This window comes from Heterocephalus glaber, unplaced genomic scaffold (genome assembly GCF_053883595.1).
Source record: "Heterocephalus glaber isolate CG9 unplaced genomic scaffold, H.glaber_assembly_v1.0 deba00001606, whole genome shotgun sequence".
NCBI lineage: Eukaryota > Metazoa > Chordata > Mammalia > Rodentia > Bathyergidae > Heterocephalus > Heterocephalus glaber.
Window position 1 is genome coordinate 9,739,058 of NW_028258377.1, and position 20,206 is coordinate 9,759,263.

Genomic DNA, 20,206 nt, shown 5'->3' on the forward strand with positions numbered 1-20,206 from the left:
GGAACACTGCAGTGAAGGTAGGGACTGGAAAGGAGATGGTGGCTGTTGAAGGACTGAGCATATTGAAGAGTCAGGACAGTGTGGCTGGGGAAGTGAAATCGGGACCAGATGGTGACCTGCCTCAAAAAGGAAGACTTGGGTTTTAAGCAGGGGTTGTGAGGAAAATGTTAGCATTTTGGGATCTGTGATCTGACTTCCCAGTAAGCAGGGGAATCATCAGATGTCTCAGGAAGCACAGTCAAAGTTTGCAGTTGGTGGACTGTGAGAGCTGAGTTGCCTTTCATAGAGGAAAGAAGTATCCAAGCCCAGGGTTAGATTGTGAGAGACTACTTAATTTGGCTACTTGACCAGACGGCAACTTAACAACAGTAGGGCCCTGTGGAATTGCTCAGCAGGCAGTGAGATAGGCAGGACTGGCATCTCTCGGTCCATTTGTCTGTGCATCTATTTATACATTCAACATTTATTTAGTACCTATTCTTTTTACAGTCTTTTGCTGGGCACTGGAGCTAAAGAAATAAAAAACATAGCTTTGTGGGGCTCCTAAGATAGAAGGGGAAGAAGGTAGTCATCAAAATACAGGACCTGAGAAATTTAGAGGTGGACATGCTGCTGGGAGAACCTGAGGATGCCTGTACAGGCTCCCTGGGGACTGTAAATAAAGGAAGATATCCAAAGGGGAGCCTGAAGGGAGAGAGCAGCAAAGAGCTACACATGTGTCATATACATGGGAGTCTGTGACCTCGAGCAGAGAGGGGGTGTATTTTGGATGCAAGTAGAGGATTATGTGGGTTACGGATCATCAGTAACCTTTTCTACTAGGTTAAAAAGCTTTACTTTTTATCTGAGGATGACAGGGAGCAAGGAATGGTTGTAAGCTGGGGTAGGTGTCACAAACAAATTTGCATTTTAGACATCACACAGATGTGAGGCTGTTGGAGAAAGAAAAGAAGGAAGGTGCAGCTAGAGGGGGGTGGAGGAAGGAGTGGAGATGTATTCTCTACACCCTGCCAGGAATATTGCCAGGCACTGGAGATCCCTTATTAGCCATTCCTTTCTCCTGACAGCTGTAGGAGGGAGGGTTTATCTTTATTTAGTGATAAGGAGATGGGAAATTGGAAAGGTTATACAGATTGCCCAGATTCCCACCTCTGGTGTGGAGTGGAGTTAGGGGTGTCAGATTCCCTGCCGAGTTTGCAATGAGAGTTGCAGACAGACCCTGGGAAGGAAGCCTCTGCTTTTGACATCGCAGCCGGAGAGGTGAGACACTGGTAGGAATTAGATGCCATCCCAGCTTGCCCTCCATCGCTGGTATGTCTGTGGAGGACAGTGCCCCAGTCTGTGGACACAGTGAGCAGGGAGAGGCATTTTAGTGCCTCCAGGGGACCCTCCAGGGAAGCCAGGACAGAGGGAAAGGCAGGCATCTTGAGGGCATTTATACCAATGGAGACATTTTTATTTTCAGCAGCCTCCTTAGAACACTGTCTTCCCCTCTCCTAGAGCTGTCTGAGCCCACACATCCAGACTGGGAAAAAGACTTCTGAACAAGGTCCCAGTTCCCACACTGCCTCTAGCACCTCCCTCCCCACACCCTTTCTGGGTGTTATATGCATCTTCTCGGTTCCATTCCTTTCATTATTTCTCACTCTTCTTCCTTCCTCTCCTGCCATGCCTCCTCTACTATTTCTCTTCGTGTTCTCTCCTTTTATTCTTATTTGTATTCCTTCTTTGCTTCCCTTTCCCCATCTCATCTATAAAATAGAACTGATAGTCCTTGGCCTTCTAGAGTTTCTAGGAAGATGATTAATTAACAAATTTCAGCAAGCCCTATCTACCTACTTTCAGGGCACAGACTTATGAACAAGTAAGGCTCTCTTCAAAGAGTGTGCTATCAGATCAGAGTCAAGTTCAGAGGCCTGATCCTGTGAAATTCACTTTCTTTTGAGGCCCAGGCTGGGCTGCTTCAGATTCCAGGTCTCTGCAAATGCTTTGCTCAAGAGAATTCCCGTGGGAGTACTAATAGTCCATGTGTTTGTCTGGAGAGACTAAGTCTTAGGCTCAGAGGGAAGAAACATTCAAGGAAGGAGCCCTGTCATCAAAGCTAGGTCTGTGGGCTCATCTTCAGCTGCACTTCCATAAGGGAACTTTGCTAATAGCAACTATGTGAGTTACTTTGATTAGTGTCACTGTTATTCAGGTGATGATAGTGGCTAGCCAGCTCTAGTTCCTCTTGTAGCTCCTTCATATATCCCTCGCCCAGGCTGCATATGTGGGCTCAGGCAGCCTGGGAAATGAAGAGAATGTTCCCAGGCACTTGCTTAAAATAAAAATGCCTTCATTGTTATAAACGCCCTCCAGGTACCTGTTGTCTTTTGCTTTCCTGATTTCCCTGAAGCAGTCTGGTTCACACTTCCCCCCACTGGCAGGATCCCACCAGCTAGGGCAATGTCCTCCATAGATAAAATTGGCCCAAAATGAAGGACAAGCTGAGGTGGCATTTAATTTCTACCAGGAGCTCACCTCTCTGGCTGTGATGCCAGAAGGGTAGAAGCTCTCTGCCCACTGTTTGCCTGCTCCTCTCCCTTCCCTCGCTCTAGGTCACTTCATTTGCCCAGCCTTCCTGGGAAGCCTGGAAAAGCTTTGCCAAAGCCCCAGCTGTTCCAGAAGTCTGTGAGTCATTACACACAGCACTGGACTAGGATGACTTTGAGGGATTGGATTAAAAATTAAGTCTTCTATATCCAGATCTTGAGGGAGTCATTTTCTTCCTCTTAATCTGTACAATGAACATATTGATGCCTGCTCTAGCATTTGGTTATATAAGATATATCCCATACATAAAGAAACATGTACTAAGTACCTGCTGTATATTAGGCTCTAGGCAGATTCTTGATTCCAGCAAGAAGTAGATTCCTTAGAGATAGGCTCAGTATAGTGTGTAGAGGAGAAGTCACTTTGGGGCCCAGAGGCTAAGCCCCATGGCTGCCTAGCCAGAGGGGCCCAGGAAGTGGGCAGGGGAGAGAGGGAAGCTGAAGCTTGTGTGACTTTCTGTTCTCAGGTTGAGTGTCCCTGAGACGACATATTTCTTCACTTCCACTTCACTTCTACTTGGAGCCCCTGTCCTGTGGGGCCAGCAAGAAACTGGACTTTGGTCAATTTGTGGGTTTGCCACCTCCAAGGGCTCCAGTCTATGAGCAATTACTCACAGTCAAAAGGTCAGCATTACAGTGGAGGTGTAGATTCGCCATTCACTTCTGCAGCAGGCCATTGCTTTTGGTTCATTCAGTCATTCAGCATATTTTTACTGAGTACCTACTACATCTAGGTAATGTCTTGGTACCAATCAGAAGCAGGACTGGGAACTCTTAAGACCTCCCTTGTCTGTGGCATCCCCCAAAACTCCAGATAGAGGAAACATCCCACAGAAAAAGTTGAAAATTGCAAATATTATCCAGGCATAGGAGAATCCTAGGAGCAGACAGCAGGTGTACACCCAGCAGTGGGCAGCAGCAGAGGCAAGACAAGGAAGTCCCAGGGATGTGATGAGGGGAACCTGTAGCAGTGGCCAGGGCTGGGGACCTGCTGGAGGGAGCTCAGAGAACTCTCAGGGGGCAGATACTTGGGCAGGAGTGCTTTGTGAGGGAGAATTTTCCAAGCACCACTGGGCCATGCAAGTTAAAATTTTCCCCAGGCTTTCAATTTAATCATCATAAACATATGATCATGCAGGAATCATGCAGGAGTCACTGTACTCATCACTCAGGTTCAATAGTTGTTAACATTTGGCCACGTTTGTCCCCTCTCTTTCTCTCTGTATATGCAGGCACACTCTTCCCTGAACTGTTTGGAAGGAATTTACAGACATTGTGACTCATCATCCCTAAAAAATCTTAAGAGGCATTGTATGTAAACATCCTAGTAGGTATTATTACACCTATGAGAACAGTAATTTTGTAATATCAACCTAGTATACCATTCACATTAAAGTCACAGTGATTTTCCCAAAATGTCTTTTATAGCTTGTGTAATTATTATTATTATTTCAAGAACTAATCAAGTTTCAGCCACTGTGTCTGTTTCCTCTCCTTTTAATCTGGAAAAAGTGATCTACCCACCCTAGGGCTTTTGTTCTCATTTTCTTTTTGGAGCTCAGGCAGTTACCTTATAAAACATTCTCAATTTGGGCTTTGTCTGTTTCCTACTGAGTAGATTCAGTTTCAGGTTCAGCATTTTGGGCAGCAGTGATGGGTAGGTGCCACCACGTCTTTCTTTAGCACATCACGAGGCACATGCCAGGTGACCCATTGCCTGTGGTATAAAATTAGTCTCTTGATTCCCTTTTTTTGGTACTGGGGATCGAACTCGGGTTCTTGCACTTGCGCAGCAGGCGGCGAAACCACTGAGCTAAATCCCTGGCCCTTGATTCCTTTGTTAAGGGGCGGCTGCCCTATATGTTACCGGGAAGATGCACTTTCCTCTTTGTAATAACTAAGCCTTCTGTGGAGTAACATGCTGAGACTGTGTGAACTCCCTGTTTTCCACTCGTTTTTTTTTTTTTTTTTTTGGTCCGGTACCGTGGATTGAAACCCAAGGGCCCTGTCTACCATTGAGCTACATCCCTAGCTTTTAAAAACTTTCTTAGTTTGAAACATGGTCATGCTAAGCTGACCAGGCTGGCCTCTAAGTCCTGATCCTCCTCCCTTGGTCTCCCAAATTCTTCCAATTACTTTTATCCCAAGTTTTAGCAAATATCAAAGGATCTTTTCCTGACTCAATTATTACACAGGGCACTGGAAAAATGGTGCTTTTCTAATTGTAGCTTTTCTTCTAAATTCATTTAGCTGGCATTCTTTTGTAAAGATGATCTTTTTTTAGATGTTTAGCTAGTTGGTTTATAAGTTTAGGGTTCAACATTCTGGAACTCTTAACTCAAGGTGCGGGAGAGAAATAAGAGTGAGCAAGTAAGTGAACGAGCAAGCTCATACACAGAGCTGAGCCCTGTATTACACATAGGCCAGCCATCAGGTCAGTAGAGATGGTCCCTGGCTGATGGAAAAAGAGATCACCTGTCCTGGCCCAGGGCTTCAGTGGCTCAGGCAGCACCCAGAAGGAGGCATGCTGGGAAGCAAGGGAGGGGCCCTCATCTCACTCAGAGCCTCATCTGATATGCACACATGCATGTGTTCCTGCTCTCATTCAACAAACATTAGCAGAACACCGATTATTGTCCCAACCTTGCTACAGGCTCTGAATCAATAGGACAGTGACTGTTTCCGTGAATTTTATGTGCCAATGAGAGCCACAAAAACAACAAAGAAAAGATAGAAACAAAGGATAGTGGAGAGATGTTGCTATATTATATCCAGTAGTCAAGAAATCTTCTGGCAAGACAGTAGCTGAGCAGAAAACAAAGCAAAGTGAGCCATGTAGCTGTTGAGGAAAGGAGAGTCCATGCAAAGGCCCTGAGGTGGAAGGTTCTGACTGCACTCAAGAAGCACCAAGGAAGCCAGCGTGGCTGGAGGGGAGAGGAGAGGAGGGAAGAGACCATCTGACTCAGGCAGTGAGCACCCACTCACTTCACGCCCAATTATTAAAGCCAGCAGAGCCTTGAGATTATTTTTTCCTCTACTGTAACATGATTTTGGGCAAATAAAAACAAATCAGAATTTATCAGCTGTGAACAAAATTGTCAACTGTGAACTGTCAACAGTCTGGTTTAAAAATAGATGATAGGTTGATGAAATACAGTGGAGAAAGCAAATAAAATGTTAAGAATAATACCCAAAGCACATGAGGCATGGTGAAGAGTGTGGTGTGAGAGAGAAATGTACTCAGTTGAGACCTGCATGAACATCGAAGCAGGGAGAAGTTATTAGTTTTGCTTTACAAATCATAGACGAGGAAGATTTACTGGCCATTTGTTGGAAAACATTCACTCATTCAAACGTATTTGTGTGTTCTGCAAACCAGCAGAAAAGACTGGTAGGGAAATCTGCCAGCACATTTATTTTTAAGTAGGTCAACACTTGGAATATCTGTGCCCGTTTGTGCAGCCTTGGCCCTCTCCTCCTTTCTTTGTTTCTGTGATGACTGGGGATGCATTTGTGTTCTGACAGTCAGAGGTCTAGAAGTTTTAGGATCGTATTTATGTTTGCTTTTGAATTTGTTCTTGTATGACTATAGGTGCTTAAAAGTCCTTCCTTTCCTTTTTTTGAATCTTTCCTCCTTAAAAGAGCTCTAATTATTTAGCTGTTTTATCATAATATCAATATAAAGGCATGGATGTTTTGTGTTTCTCCTGGGTACAACTCACAGCTGATGCAGTTTGTCCCATTTCTTTATGTCCAACCACTGCACATTCTGAGGCTGCTGTTGTATGGTTTTTTTTGGTTTTTGTTCCTTTCTTTCCAGTAAACCTGAGCTTGGCACAAAAATCTGTAGTTTTTTTTTTTTCCAGTACTGAGGACTGAACCCAGGGCCTTAACACTGAGCTATATCCCCGGCCCTTTTGTAGTTTTGAGACAGGGGCTCACTAAATTGCCCAGGCTGGGCTCAAATTTGTGATCCTCCTGAATGCTGTACAACCTCCCAGAGAGCTGAGATTACAGGAATGCACTGTCACACCTGCTTACAGTCAATGCTTTTTAAATTCTAAGACAAAGCATTTCCACTCCTCAGAGTCTCTTTTTACAACTTCGGATGGAAAGTCTGCTGGTTTGCTAGGGCTGCCACAACAAAGGGCCATGAATTGGGGAGTGTAAACAATAGAAATTTATTTTCTCACAGTCCTAGAGGCTAGAAGTCTGAAATCAAGGAACTAATAATGGTTGCTTCCTTCTGAAAGCAGCAAAAGTGGATCTGTTTGACACCTCTCTTCTGAATTCTGGTGGCCTCAAGAGTTCCTTGGCTTATGGAATGCTATCTCTCTGTGTCTCCTCATATCTTCTCTCTCTGGGTATCACTCTCTGTGTCCAAATTTCCCCTTATAAGGACAGTAATATTAATAGTTCTGAATTACTAGTGCAGGTGTTTAGCACTGGGACAATGCTTTGTGAGGCATAAAACTATCTTCCAAGGGTGAGTGGAGATGGTGTTGCAGAGACAGGTAGTGATTCCTTGCTCTTAGACTTGCCTGTGGTATTGCCCAGGGCTAGAGGAAGTGACCTCCTCAGCATCCAATGGTGGCCAATAATGGTGACTCTCTCTCTTTTTGCTGTCAGTGTCTCTTTCAGGCCTTTTAATAGAGGAGGTCTAAGGGCTGGGGATTTAGCTCAGTGGCACCAGGCCTGCCTCACAAGCCCAAGGTCCTGAGTTTGATCCCAGGTACCAAAAAAAAAAAAAAAAAAAGAAAAGAAAAGAAAAAAAATAGAGGCACTCTAGAGGGGCTTTTTAAGCTTTGGTACCTTGTGAGCTTTAAGCTATTGAGTGGCTGGTCTAAATCCAACAGTTTGTTTACATCTGTTGCTTCTATTTTTGGTCCTCAATTGTTTTCTCTAGTGACAAGTTATGAGTGTCCCCTTATCATTCCTGAGGCAGGTCCTTTCTTTAGTTTGCTTTTTGATTTGGAGCCTCCAGGCTATGAGTTGTGAGAGGTGTGTTGGCTATGTAGCCTCCTCCACCTCAAGTTGCTCAGGCAGTGCTCTGTTTGCTCGGATCCCTCCTAACCCCAGGGAAACACATGGAGAAAGCAAAGGAAAGCTACCTAAGCAAGTCTTTGTTGCAAAGCAATGGCTGCTGTCCATAATTTGACCAGTTTTCAGCTCCTGCTTTGAGGATACTGCAAGAGAGAGAGGCTTCTGAAGCTTTGTCATTTGATCCTAATATCAGGAGGGGGCAGGTGATGTCCCTGTAGTGTTGGGAGGTTACTTACTTCTCCCACTTAATGCCTAATGTCTCTCTCGGGAATCTTTTTTTCTGTGCTCCCTGTTGCTTCTTCCCTAGGAAAGCTCAGTTCACAAATGATTCTGTTTGCAAACAATTCAGTTCTCATGCAAAAGCTTTCAACAAAATTTTGCTTCTGTTTACTAGCTCCACATGGGCTGACACAACCTCGCCTATCTTCCTCACATAAACACAAATGAGGCCATCTCATCTTCTCTAAAATCATAAAACAAATTAAATTCATGAGGCAAAATACCACTGTATGTCCTTTTTTTTTTTTTTTAGCCAGGGTCTTGCTAAGTCACTAAGTTGCACAGGCTGGACTTGAACTTTAGATTCTCTGCCTCAGGCTCCCAATGTCCTGGGAATACAAATGTAGACAAGTATGGCCTAGCTTGTATGTGCCTTTTTGTGTGGTGGTTATTGTTCCAGCCATAATGAAATCTGAACAACTCACTTATGAAAATTGTATATAATCAAGAATGCATCTGTCCTGAATGGCAAGAGCCCTGTATCTCTTGAATCATGCCCCTGTTTCTAGCAAGAAGCAGGATCACTGCCATAGAAAGGTACTTTGGATCCTTTTGTCTTCGCAGGCCTATGCTCAGGGTGCAGCATACTTGCCTTATGTTTCAGAATCTCTGAATATGCAGATTAGGGCACATGTTTACAATGGCAGCTAGTTCTATGTACTTTCTCTGCCTGAGCATCCATGACCTGCAGCTTGGGAGAGGGAGTTGAATGGCTCTACTGGGAGTTAGGGGCCACCTCACATTGTAGAGCTTGCTTAGTGGAAGCTTTGTGCTTTGAGAGTCATCTGGCTCCTCTCTGTAAAGCTCAGATGACGTCTTTGTCACTTTCCTCATTGCTGGGACAAAGTACCTGACACCTGCAACCTAAAGTAGAAAAGGTTTATTTTGGCTCATATTTTAGAAGTTTCAGACCTTCTGTGGTTGGCAGCATGATGGAAGGGCCTGGACAGAAGAAGGCTGCTAACCTTATGGTGGACAGGAATCAGAGTAAAGAAGGGATTGGGGCAGGAAGGTATTCCCTTCCAGGCCATGTCCACAGTGACCCCCCAGGCCTTACCTCATAACAGGACATTTAGCTATAACCTCATCAGTGGACTAACCCACTAGTGAACATAGTTCCCCTACGATCCATTCATGTCCCCAACCCCCACCTATGATTGCATGAGGCTATGGGGGAACATCTAGATATAAACCATAATGTTCCACCCCTGGTCTCTGAAAGACTCAGGCACATCTCATTATGTAAAATGTATAGTCCTAGCCAGGGATTTAGCTTAGTGGTTCTGCCCTCTGCCTCGAAAACGCAGTGACTTGAGTTTGATCCCTGGTACCAGGAAAAAAAAAAAAAAAAAAAAGAATGTATAGTCTATCTCTAAGTGTCACCAGTCTTAACAGTTTTGAAACTGCTGAAAAGTCAAAGTCCAAAGTCTCTTCTGAGACTCAAAGCAAACTCTTAGGTGTGAGCCCTTGTATAAATCAAAAGAAATTTAAACACTACTATCATACAATGGCACATGGTAAACATTCCAATTCCAAAAGGGAGAGATGAAGGTTAGAAACCAATGGAACCAATGCAAGACCAAAGCTCAGCAGGACAAATATTAAATCCCTGTAGTCCCATGTCTAGTACCTGGGGCTAGTTATGGCAATGACATATGCACTATTTCAAAGGGTTTGGGTGGCCCTGCTCCTATGTATCGCCTATTGGTCCTCTTATGGCTTGTCTCTTAGGCTGGCTTTGCTCACTCCTTGTGGCTTTCTTTAGATGTTCCATGTTCCTGGCATCCTCTAATTCTTGGAGTCTTCACTGCACTCTCAAGTTTCATTCTCACAGCTTCTTAGGGACACACTGCCTGGCCTCCCAGGCCTTCTTCTGAAATCTGAATGGAGTCTTCCCTGGCCCCATTACTCTTGTGTTCTGCATGTCCATAAGACCAGCACCATGTGAATGAAGCCAAGGCCTGTCACCATGTGGAGGAGTAGCGGGGCCCTCTTGGATCTCGGCTGTAGGGACCTCTAAGGGCCTAAATGGTTGAACAGTGTGAACTGAATCCCAGAGAACAAATCTCCTCTGCAGCCATTTTGGAGCACAGTACCCTGGGGCTCTCTTCTCAAAGTCTTTCACTTTTGCAATTTTAAACCTGCTAAGGGTGGGACCTCATGTGGCCCCAAGACATCTTTCTTAACTGTCCTATTCTATAGTACTTGGCTCCTTTTAAATGTTAACCTTTTGCCCGGGGGATTTAGCTCAGTGGTTCCATGGCCTGCCTGGAAAGGGCAAGGTCCCAAGTTCCATCCCTGGTACCAAAAAATAAAAATAAAAAAATAAATAGATGTTAATCTTTTCAGCAACCAAACTGGCTTCTATTCCAACTTTATAGGCATTTAATTTCTGGGAAAACTGAAAACTTTTCTGATGGGCTTCTTCCTCCTGATTTTCAGTGTAAACCTGGCTAAAAGCAGCAAGCAGTACCTACCCTATAGCCTTAATGTTAGGCTACTTTGAAATTTCTTCCACCAGATTAGTTAATTCACCACCCTTAATCTCAGTCTTCTGTGTATTCTCAGGACATGAGCAAAATGTAGACAAATGTTCCACCAGATCATGATACCCATGGCCTAGAGTCCAACTGACAATGGAATTCTTATTCCCAAATGGAAACCTCCTGAGCCTGGTCTTTACCATGAGCAATTCTAATAGCATTCTGGTCTTCTGAGCTCTGACAAGAATCTTCCATCAATTTCACTGTACAGCATTCTATGGCTGCTTCTCTAGCCACTATCTTCAAACATTTCCTGCAAGCTAGTTCCAAAGGCTTTTGAACCACATGGTCAGAGAGCCACAGCAACTACCCCACTTCTCCACTGCACTTCAGTTTCACTCTCATAGCTTTACACACTGCCCTCTCAAGGTTTCATTGCCTGGCCTTTTCTGAAGTCTAGGTAGAAGCCTCCCTGCACAACTCTTGCATTTTGCATGCCTGTAAAACATGAATGACATCAAAGTCTGCTTTCAGTTCGAGCAATATTAAGGCCCCCTTGGAATATGACTACAGAGGCCTCTGAATGTCCAAATAGCTGAGAAATGTGAAATAAGGTGCAGTGAACCAGTTCTCTAGGAAGGCCTTCTGAACCAGGGCTCCCTGGGGCTCTCGTCTCAAAACAAAGGTTTTCAAGTTTACAGTTACTGTTTTACACTCTTAAGCCAATGAAAGGTAGAGTCTTGCTGATTCCCAAGATGCTCTCAAGGTATCTTTCCTATTGTCCAGATGCAAAGTACTTGGCTTCTTTTTAATGCTAATCTTTTCAGCAACCATGCTCTCCTTTCCCCCAACTTTGACGGTGTTTACTTTCTGGGGAAACTGCAAACTTTTAAAATTATTGAACTCTGTAATTTGCTCCTGATTCTCACTATAGATCTTGCTAAAAGCAGCAAGCAGTAGTACTCATGCTACAACCTAAACACTGGGCTGCCTTGAAATTTCCTCCACCAAATTCATTAGCCCATAACACTTAATTAAAGTCTCCCTCAAAGTCTCAGGACATGGGGAAAATGTAGACAAATTTTCTCCCAAAACATAACATACATGCCCTCTACCTCAACTGCCAATGAAGTACTTATTCCTAACTGAAACCTCCTGAGCCTAGTCATTACTGTCTGTGTTTTTATCACTGTTCTGGTCTTCTTAGCTCTGACCAGAATCTCCCATTAAGCTGAGTTTATAGCATTCTAGGCCTGTGTGCCGTATCTCCATATTTTCCAAACTCCTCCTGCAAACCAACTCCAAAGGCTACTGAACCACATGGTCAGGTATGTGACCATGACCCCATTCTCAGTATCAAAATCTTTCTCAGTCATTTTCTCATTGCTGAGACACAATATTCAACACCCACAATTAAAAGGAGGAAAAGTTTATTTTGACTCACAGTTTGTAAAGTTTTGGTGTGTAATTGGTCAGCTCCTAGGCACAACAGCATAGTGGAAAGGCCTGAGCAGAGAGAAGCTGCTCACCTTATGGAATCTCCAGAGTAGACAGAAACAAGGGTGGAGCCAGAAAGGGAGATGTATCCTTCTAGGTCATGCCCACAGTGACCTGCTACTTCCAATCAGACCCTACTTCTTAACACCAACCCAGCCATAATGCTCCCATAACCAATCACCTTCCACAAGCCCCACCTTTGAGGATATGAGGCTTTGTGGGGTACATCCAGATGTAAACCATAACAAGTGGTGATTACCTTTTGGCTTCTATATCTGCGCTCCCCGCCCCCCCCCCCCCGCAAGAATTTGGGAAAGAGTAAAAGATGGTAGGTGAATAGAGGGCAACTACAAGGGTAACAATTAGAGAAAAGCCACGAAAAGGTATCATTGGCTTCATAGCCAAAGTGCAGCACCTGGGGGCACCTCTGCCCAGGGGTGATTCAGAGCTTGGATTCAGAGCCTCACACTCTCAGCTGTTCCCAATAGTCTTCCACATGCGTGCTGTTACTCATCTTGATGATCTTTCCAGGAAAGGTGTGGTGCTAGCTCAGTTGCCATGTCCAGAGCAGCCTATACACTTTGTATGTATTTTATCATAAAGTATTCGATGTATAAAATAAAAATATGTGTATTATTTATAGGGATTTTCAAACCCAGTAACAAAGCAAAAACCTCAGTATCACACACACACGCCTTATAAAAATAAATATTGTCTACTTTTGTGATGCTTCCTGTGGGTTCCTGTCTACCCCTTCTGCTTCCTCCTCAGGGGAGGTGACCCCTATCTTGATGGTATTTGTCATCTCCCTCCCTTTTAAAGAAATGCTTACCACCTATTTGTGTATCTCTAAGTAGCCTGTTTTGAGCTTTATAAAAATATGGAATTATAGCCTTTTGAGCTTATTGAAATGCCACACATTGTCCTGGAAGATGAAAAGTAGATCTATACCCTTGAAACTTGGATTTCTTTGACATAGATAAGTGCTATTTTCTCTGGTGGCACCTATCTGGAGTCAGGGCAGGGCCGTCTGTCTGCACAGATTGCTGCCTGCAGCTCTGCAGGGGAAAGGATGCAGCCCCATCAAGGAAGCTGAGTACAGTGCTTTGATCTGCAGGGCTCCTGGTTAACACAGGGCCGCCCAGAGACTAGGGGTCTGGGCTTCAAGGAGGCAGGTAGACTGGTTTCTGACTCCAGAAAGATGTCAGACAGACAGGGAGGGTGAGAGGCAGAGCACTGAATGTACAGCTGTAATTGGGAACTCAGAGTGGATATGGGTGAAGGGTGAGGCAGGATAGACACTGGAAAACAGCTCAAGCACCTGCATTCCTGTACAGGTGGGTTGGGAAGCTCCTGGTGAGCAGAACGGAAGTTTATTATGTGCCAGGGTCATCTGTGTGTCATTTCCTGTCAAGGATAAGATGATGACTAAGACTTTTCCTGCTGTAAAGTACTTCAGGTCTAGTAGGAATTCAGCTGTTTGTTCATTAGCTTTTGCTCAGTCATGCTGTAGTAACATATGATCGCCAAACATACACAGCTTACAACAGTGAGTTGCTTCCTTGTTTGCCCTGAGTGCTAGCTGTGGGACAGCTTCAGTTCTGTTCTGTGTCCTCAGCCTCCTGGATCCCAGGCACAAGGAGCAGCCTGTGTCTGGCCCATGTTATTTTTGCAAAAGGAGAAGGGAACAAGTGAAGTGTTGTAGCCAGGCGTTCGTTCTTGAAATGTCTGCACAAACCTGGCTTCCTCATTGCTCCTGCTAACCTGCCCATGGGAACAAGTCCTGTGGCTGGGCTGGTGTCAGGAGGAGGGAAGCTGAGTGTCCTTAGGCAGGTGCTGCACTGCAGGATGCAGAGCAGGGGGCTTCAGAGTGCTTCAGGGTGCTTCAGGGAGGGCAGAGATTACTTGGGAAAAGTATTACAGTCTATCACAGATATAAGCAGGCAATTTCAGCAATAGTATGATAAAGCTTTATTATAAATAACTATAATGATTTCAACTTTATAAAATAAGTTTACACGTAAATGTATATTTTCCCTCACTAAATTAGCTTCACAGGCTCTTTTGAGAAAACAGTGTAAAAACCACTGGTCCAAAACTGAGGCTTGTTGCAGAAAACTAATGAGAGGAGGACAGAGGAGAGGTAGCCAAAAATGGCCACAGAGGTCTGTAGACCACAGTGTTGTCTACAGACAACAGATACTGTGCTATTTAACAATGGTCTTCTTCTAGTTACTCACCTGCCTCCTGTAACATTCCTCTTGGCTTACTGTCAGCCCATTTGGGTTGTCTGTAGGCACATTGCATCCCTGTGCTCTGTCCCTACACACTCGTGTACCCCACCTGACCGCATCATCACTTCCACATGCCTTCCTTCTTAATCATTAAGTCAGTTGATGGTTGATACCTGGCCATGGCTTCTTTGCATGTGCCCTGTAACTCTTCCTATCTCCCAGTGCATATCCTAGGGGTTTCACACAGTTCTCCAAAAAGGACTTTAGCCTCATGAGGAATCCATAGGCTTGCTCTGGCACTCTTTTCCTGCAAGGGTAGCCAGCAACTGGATGGGTGACAGCTGGAGATATGCAATGTGACTCCAGTATATTGAAACCTGGATTTAAAGAACTCTCTGCCTTGCTTTGCAGTGTTTGGGGCCTGAATAGCATGTCCTCACACAGTGAGCCAGTATTCACCTGCCCTCATGTGCGTTGCCTTGCAAATACTAGTAGTCTTTTTTCAAAGGTATGCATTTGTGTTTTCCAAGGGCAAGGACTGTATCTCCTCTCTTCTTTCTTTTAAGTGTTTCCCCATGGCACCTGATAAGAGACACACATAGAGTAGAGTGAGTACTCAGTAAATTTTGACTATCTCTTCTCCTTTGACTATCCATCAGGTATCCACATGGTGCTGGGCTGGGGGCCTTTGCAAAGGATAGATTATACACAAGCTTTGATCCTAAGAATTTTACAAGCAAAAAGAGAATAAAGTCTCAGACAACTCAGATCTAGACCAATACCAAAGGTGCATAATTAGCCACACACAATATAGTATGGACTGTTGGTGCTCCAGAGGCCCTTCCGCATGGCAGAAAGTAAGCTAGGACCCTTATGAGCTCAGCCTTGGAGTCAGACATGGGCTTGAATGAGCAGTGTAATTTTTCACAAGTAATTTAACCTCTGTGAGTCCCAATTCCATCTTCCATATATGGGAATAATAAAAAAGCTGGTAACTTGTGTGGTCGATTGCACTTGTAAATACACTGCTTCTCTCCTGTTTGTGACTTGAGTCTGTTTAGACTTCAGAGTAAAGAGAAGAAAGCAACTGAAGTATTCGTGTTGTTGCTGTTAAAGGGTGACAGGAGGTTATAGCATATGGGCTTCCTAGGCTAGTTACATAGCCACAAGCATCCTCCAGCCAGAAAGGACCAGGCAAACATAGTTTTGGGTGCAAAAATATTCACCCAAGGAGAAGAGGCAGAGCCAAGATACACCATCTACATTTATAGAAAGACAAGCAATTGTTTTCCTCTTCCTTAGGAAGAGGACATGACCAGGCTGCTTAGGACTGTTTTATAAAATGAGTTGCTTTTATGTGGGAAGAAATGAGGGGAAGAAGCCTTCAGCAGTCCAGGGTGTGTAGTCATTGACCATATAGGACTTCACAGTTGTTAAATTTCATATTAATAATCTTATTTTATAAATAGTAACAGTTGAGTTTACAGTATGCCTTCTGGTACTTCTGCAGTGTTTTGGAAATTGTTTGGCACATTTGGAAAAACATGCCAGTCCATGTGTTATGTAGTATTCTGTAATTGAGACCTTTGACTGAGATGGACTTTTCCCTTTTTTGTGTTTGCTCCTGTGGATCAAAGGCACTGCCTGTCTCCTAGGAAGCTAAGCAAGGGTCTTTTGTGGCTGTATTCTTACCGGCTATTTTCTCTGTTGCAGTGCAAGTTGGAGTACCATGCTTGTTCTACTGGCAAAAGCCTCACCACTCTCTGTGACGGGCCCTGTCCTTGTATCCCGGAACCTGAGCCACCAAAACACAAGGCAGAAAAGAACGGTGAGTGGGGCTCTTAGAAGACACCCTTGAAGGGAATGTTATGGTCAGGGCAGGCTGGTGTGTCAAGCTTTGTCCCAGATGCCAGGAACTTGGCAATCAACAGAGCAGTTCAGGCTTATGCTGGGGAAATGGGCTGACTTGGCAAGCAAGTTCTCTGGTTGTTTTTGGGTCCTAAACTCTCTTGAAGAGAGAAAGAAGAGCTGAGAGTCTTTGAAAATAACTCTGTTAGCCCACGCTATGCTCTATGATCTCTTAGAAGTCAAATTGGCTATGGTGTGGGAGGGACAGGATTTTCAGCATTTTAAGACCAGACCCTGCCCCTGGGTTATATCTTGGTCTTCCTTGAACTCAATCTCTCAGATCCTTTGAACTTTTCCAGGCCAAATACTAAAACAGAGAATGCAGAGATATCACAACTGGAGAGGATTCTCCCTTAAAACATTGCTTTATTAATATACAGTGCTTGAAGTGCAGCACAGAGCCCAGAGACAGTTGAAAGAGAGTACCTCCCTGGGGCCTGCGCTTTCTCCTCCAGGGCTGGGAGGGGCAGGAAAGCTTGCACTTCTTTGACTATTTTCACATGGAGAAAGGAATGTTGTTCCACTGGCCTCAGCCCTTTCCTAAATCTTCTGTAATGAAACCCAAGGTGAAGTTTGAATTTGCCTTCTGTGGAACTGGGCTTTCTCAGTCGTGTGACAAGCTATTCCATGGAGAGTGCTGTGTGCTTATTTGTGTGAGTGTGTGTGTGTGTGTGTGTGTGTTTGTGTGTGTATACTCCTGTCTTCTAATGCTAGCAGCCATTTGTGGTGGAGGAGAGAAAACAGAATGAGAGATTATTCATTTCCATTATTATAGGCAATGTTGTTTTTTTCAAGGTAAAAGATGAAGACTTCAAATGGTTTGTTCATGATAAGGAGTATTGTGTATTGTGTAGTAAGGAGTATTGTAGACTTTGGGAGGTTTTACTCAGAATGTGGAAAGACAAAGTAAATCATAAAGCACTATAGTCACAAATCATCGCCAAAGGTTATTACTGATTCCAAAAAACTGATTGCATTGCCTTTGGACATGACTCATTGATATGGTTGGAGTAAGAATAATTAATACACATAATCCTCCTTGTAATGTAGTCTGGTCAGAAAATCTAGAGCCATGTAGTGTTAAGTAACTCCATAGTCTAGAAAATTAACTAACATCTGGAAAATTTTTAGAGTCTTCTTGGGAAGTTCCAGTAGCATTTATTATTTCAGGTATATTGTTTCTTGCCTTTATTCAATCTATTCTGGGGCTAGGGAATGAAATCAAGAAAATCATTTCTGCTATTTGCCTGTATTATCTACAGATGAGAGTGAATATAGTTCCCCTCAAGGGCCTCCACACTTGTTAAGGGTTCCCACTTGCTACAGTTATTCTGGGGAGCTTTTTGCTTCTCCAGATGAAGGACAGCCCTTGTTTTAAAATGGTGGTCTTTATACATGACTAAATGAGGCTGTCTCTCAAATATGACACTCTGAGAATGGCCCTGACTGTATTTTTTTATTTGTACAATTATTCACTGGTAAAAATTCAAGCACATACTTACTGAACCTAGGTAAGTAAACACACTGCCATTAAACATAAAGAGACTAAAAATGTTTTGCTCCTAAATTCTGAAACATCATTGAAAACAGGATTGCCATTTAAATGTTTCAAAACATTTGCAATAGTGTAGACTACCAAGTTAATTGTGAGATATCAGAAGAATGAAAAAGTATCATACCACATAAGACATAAAAAACATAATACCAACAACATTCTAAAACACCCAAAATTGTATTTTCTCATCAGTTCCTTCAGTGCTACAGATTCATTTTTTATTCCACCAAATCTTGGGCCAACAGTTTTGCTTTCAAAAAGTTGTCTACCTCTGAACTAAAAATGATTTCAGAAATCGTTGCTTAGTCCTTTAAACAAGTTGGAAATTGTCTAAGAAAATTCATGTCGTAAGCACCACCAATGAGTCTGTTGCCTGAAGTGTCAGTAACTCACACTCTGTGAAAGTTTTTTCCATGAAATCCTGAGAATGACCTTTTTTGTTCAAAATTTAATTTCTAGGCTGTGACTTAGGACAGCATTTTTGTGTAAGCTTGAGGAGAAGCAGAAACTACTTAGTGAGGGTAAGAATGGGTAGCTGTAATTAATCTATTATAGCATCTCACAGTATCCTAATGGAGGAGAGTATAATCCCTGATTAGGGTATAATGTTCAACTATTTAACATGGATTTGATCAGTGTTTCCCTGGAGGATAAGAAAATGTTCTGGGCAATGAAGGCTTTGACGATTCCCCAGGGTGATCATGTGAAATGAATCATTTAAATTAATAATATTTTACTTCAACAAATTTGATCAAGGGAAGGTTAACCTTTTTCTGTGATTTGATAGTTCTTTCCCTATAGCTCATGAGGGCTGGACTGAGCCTATGACGATTGGAATAAAGAGAAGGGAACAGATCCAAGGGAGAGCTCAGAAGTGAAATGAAAGGCACCTTTCAGTTGACAGCTTAGCTGTAGGTGGAGGGGAGGGAGGGAGGGAGGAAGAAGAGTTGAGCTGAAGCTCACCTTCCTTACCTGTCAGTAATCCTTTCTGGAACCTCTTCCAGGCCAGTCTGGGCAACTTCATGAGACCCTGTCTCAAAATAAAAGGGACAGTGGGTGTAACCCAGTGCTCCCTGGGTTCAATCTCCAGTACTGGCAAAAAAAAAAAATAGTGGCAATGTTAGTATTAGTTTTGTTGCTGGTATTTTATTTTCAACATTATTTTGGTTTTGGACCCCAGTTTCATCTGGTGACGAAAATGTTCACAGAGTCACTTTCAGATAAATTCTGTGAAGTCAGAGCTATATCTAAACTCTAGGGAAGTAGGGGTGATATGTGGGGTTCTGAGCTGCAGGGCCAGTGGGAGGCAGTTCTTGGTCGTGGCTGTCGTTCTTTGACATCCATCCACATCTATGGAGGTCTTGCCTTCTGCAGTTAGTTGGTATCTTAGTTACTTTCTCATTGCTGGGACAAAATACCCAAAACCCACAAGTTAATTGAGGAAAAATTTACAGTATTTCAGGTCACAGTTTCTAGAGGTTTCAGTCCATAAGCTGGTTCCAAGACAGTGTAGCATGGCAGAGGGGCATCACAGAGGAGAAACAGTCCATGGGAGGGTAGGCAGAAAGGAACAAGCTTTCTTTCTTTCTGTTCTTTTATATTCCTTCCAGGCTACAAAACTATTGATTGGTGCCACCTACACCCAGGGTAGGGCTTCCATTATCCACACCCAGACTATGCTAAACCTGCTTAGTTATCACACACTTTAATTCAGCATCACATACCCATGATCTAACCACCTCCCCAAAGCCCCACCTCCTTTGAGTGCATGAGGCTTTGAGGGAACATTTTAGATAGCAAGTACTAACAGTCGGCTACTGATGTTTATCCTTACCATGTCCAGTGAGAATATTTGAGATGCCATCTATGACCTCTATGTACCATGTCTCTTAAGGTTATGTGAAGTCCTTTTTCATTTACATCAGACCCTTCTGGGTTTACCTCCTCTCTTACAGCCCCATGTGGCTGTGTTCAGGGACACAGAAAACTTGAGGATGCTCTTCTAAGATTTTATGGCATCAAAAAGGTTGTGATGAAGTTGGAATCTCAAGTCTTCTCTGCACTGATCTGCATGCAGCTGTTTCTGTTCCACACAAAGGTCATTTTGAAGCTTACCTCAAACGGGCTTTCATATTGGTAGCAAAACACAGGTCCTCTTTACTGCAGAGGCTTACCTCTCCTCATGGTTTTCAGGATTGTCTCCTTTCAACCTAGGACCAGAATTGGGGCAGAGGAAGGCAGAACCTTTCTGGGGAGCTTGCCTGTCTCTGCCTGTTCCTTTCCTTCCAGAGTCACACTTCATGCAGAGGCTCTGATGTCGGTCAGCACTGAATAAGAGGATGCAAGGTGTGTGAGGGCCTAACTCTCACTTTATTTCAGAATGTTCTGCTTTCTTCTGGCTGTTGGTCTTTGAGTTAAAACATGCCCAGCTCTTGCAAATGAGAAGCCTCTCGTATGTGCTTTAAGTCTCCACAGCATTTTTTGAAAGCCAAAACTAAATGGTTGATTTTTTTGTCCTCTTTATCTGGCATCTTTCCTTTGATGTGTCCCCTGAAGATCTGACAGAAGGTGAGTTTATCCTTTAACACTTGTGAGTGTTTCCTATTATACCTCTCA

At 43.6% G+C, this 20,206-nt stretch overlaps 1 protein-coding gene across 2 annotated transcripts in view; it reads left to right on the plus strand.

The window, feature by feature from the left end:
• The window catches only part of Spock1 (SPARC (osteonectin), cwcv and kazal like domains proteoglycan 1), a 527,108-nt gene that overhangs the window by 421,277 nt on the left and 85,625 nt on the right, over nt 1-20,206 (plus strand). For both annotated transcript variants that reach the window (XM_087194726.1, XM_087194725.1), the window contains exon 6: nt 15,841-15,955. In XM_087194726.1, the coding sequence (XP_087050852.1) occupies nt 15,841-15,955 (115 nt within the window). The remainder of the gene's footprint in view (nt 1-15,840; nt 15,956-20,206) is intronic.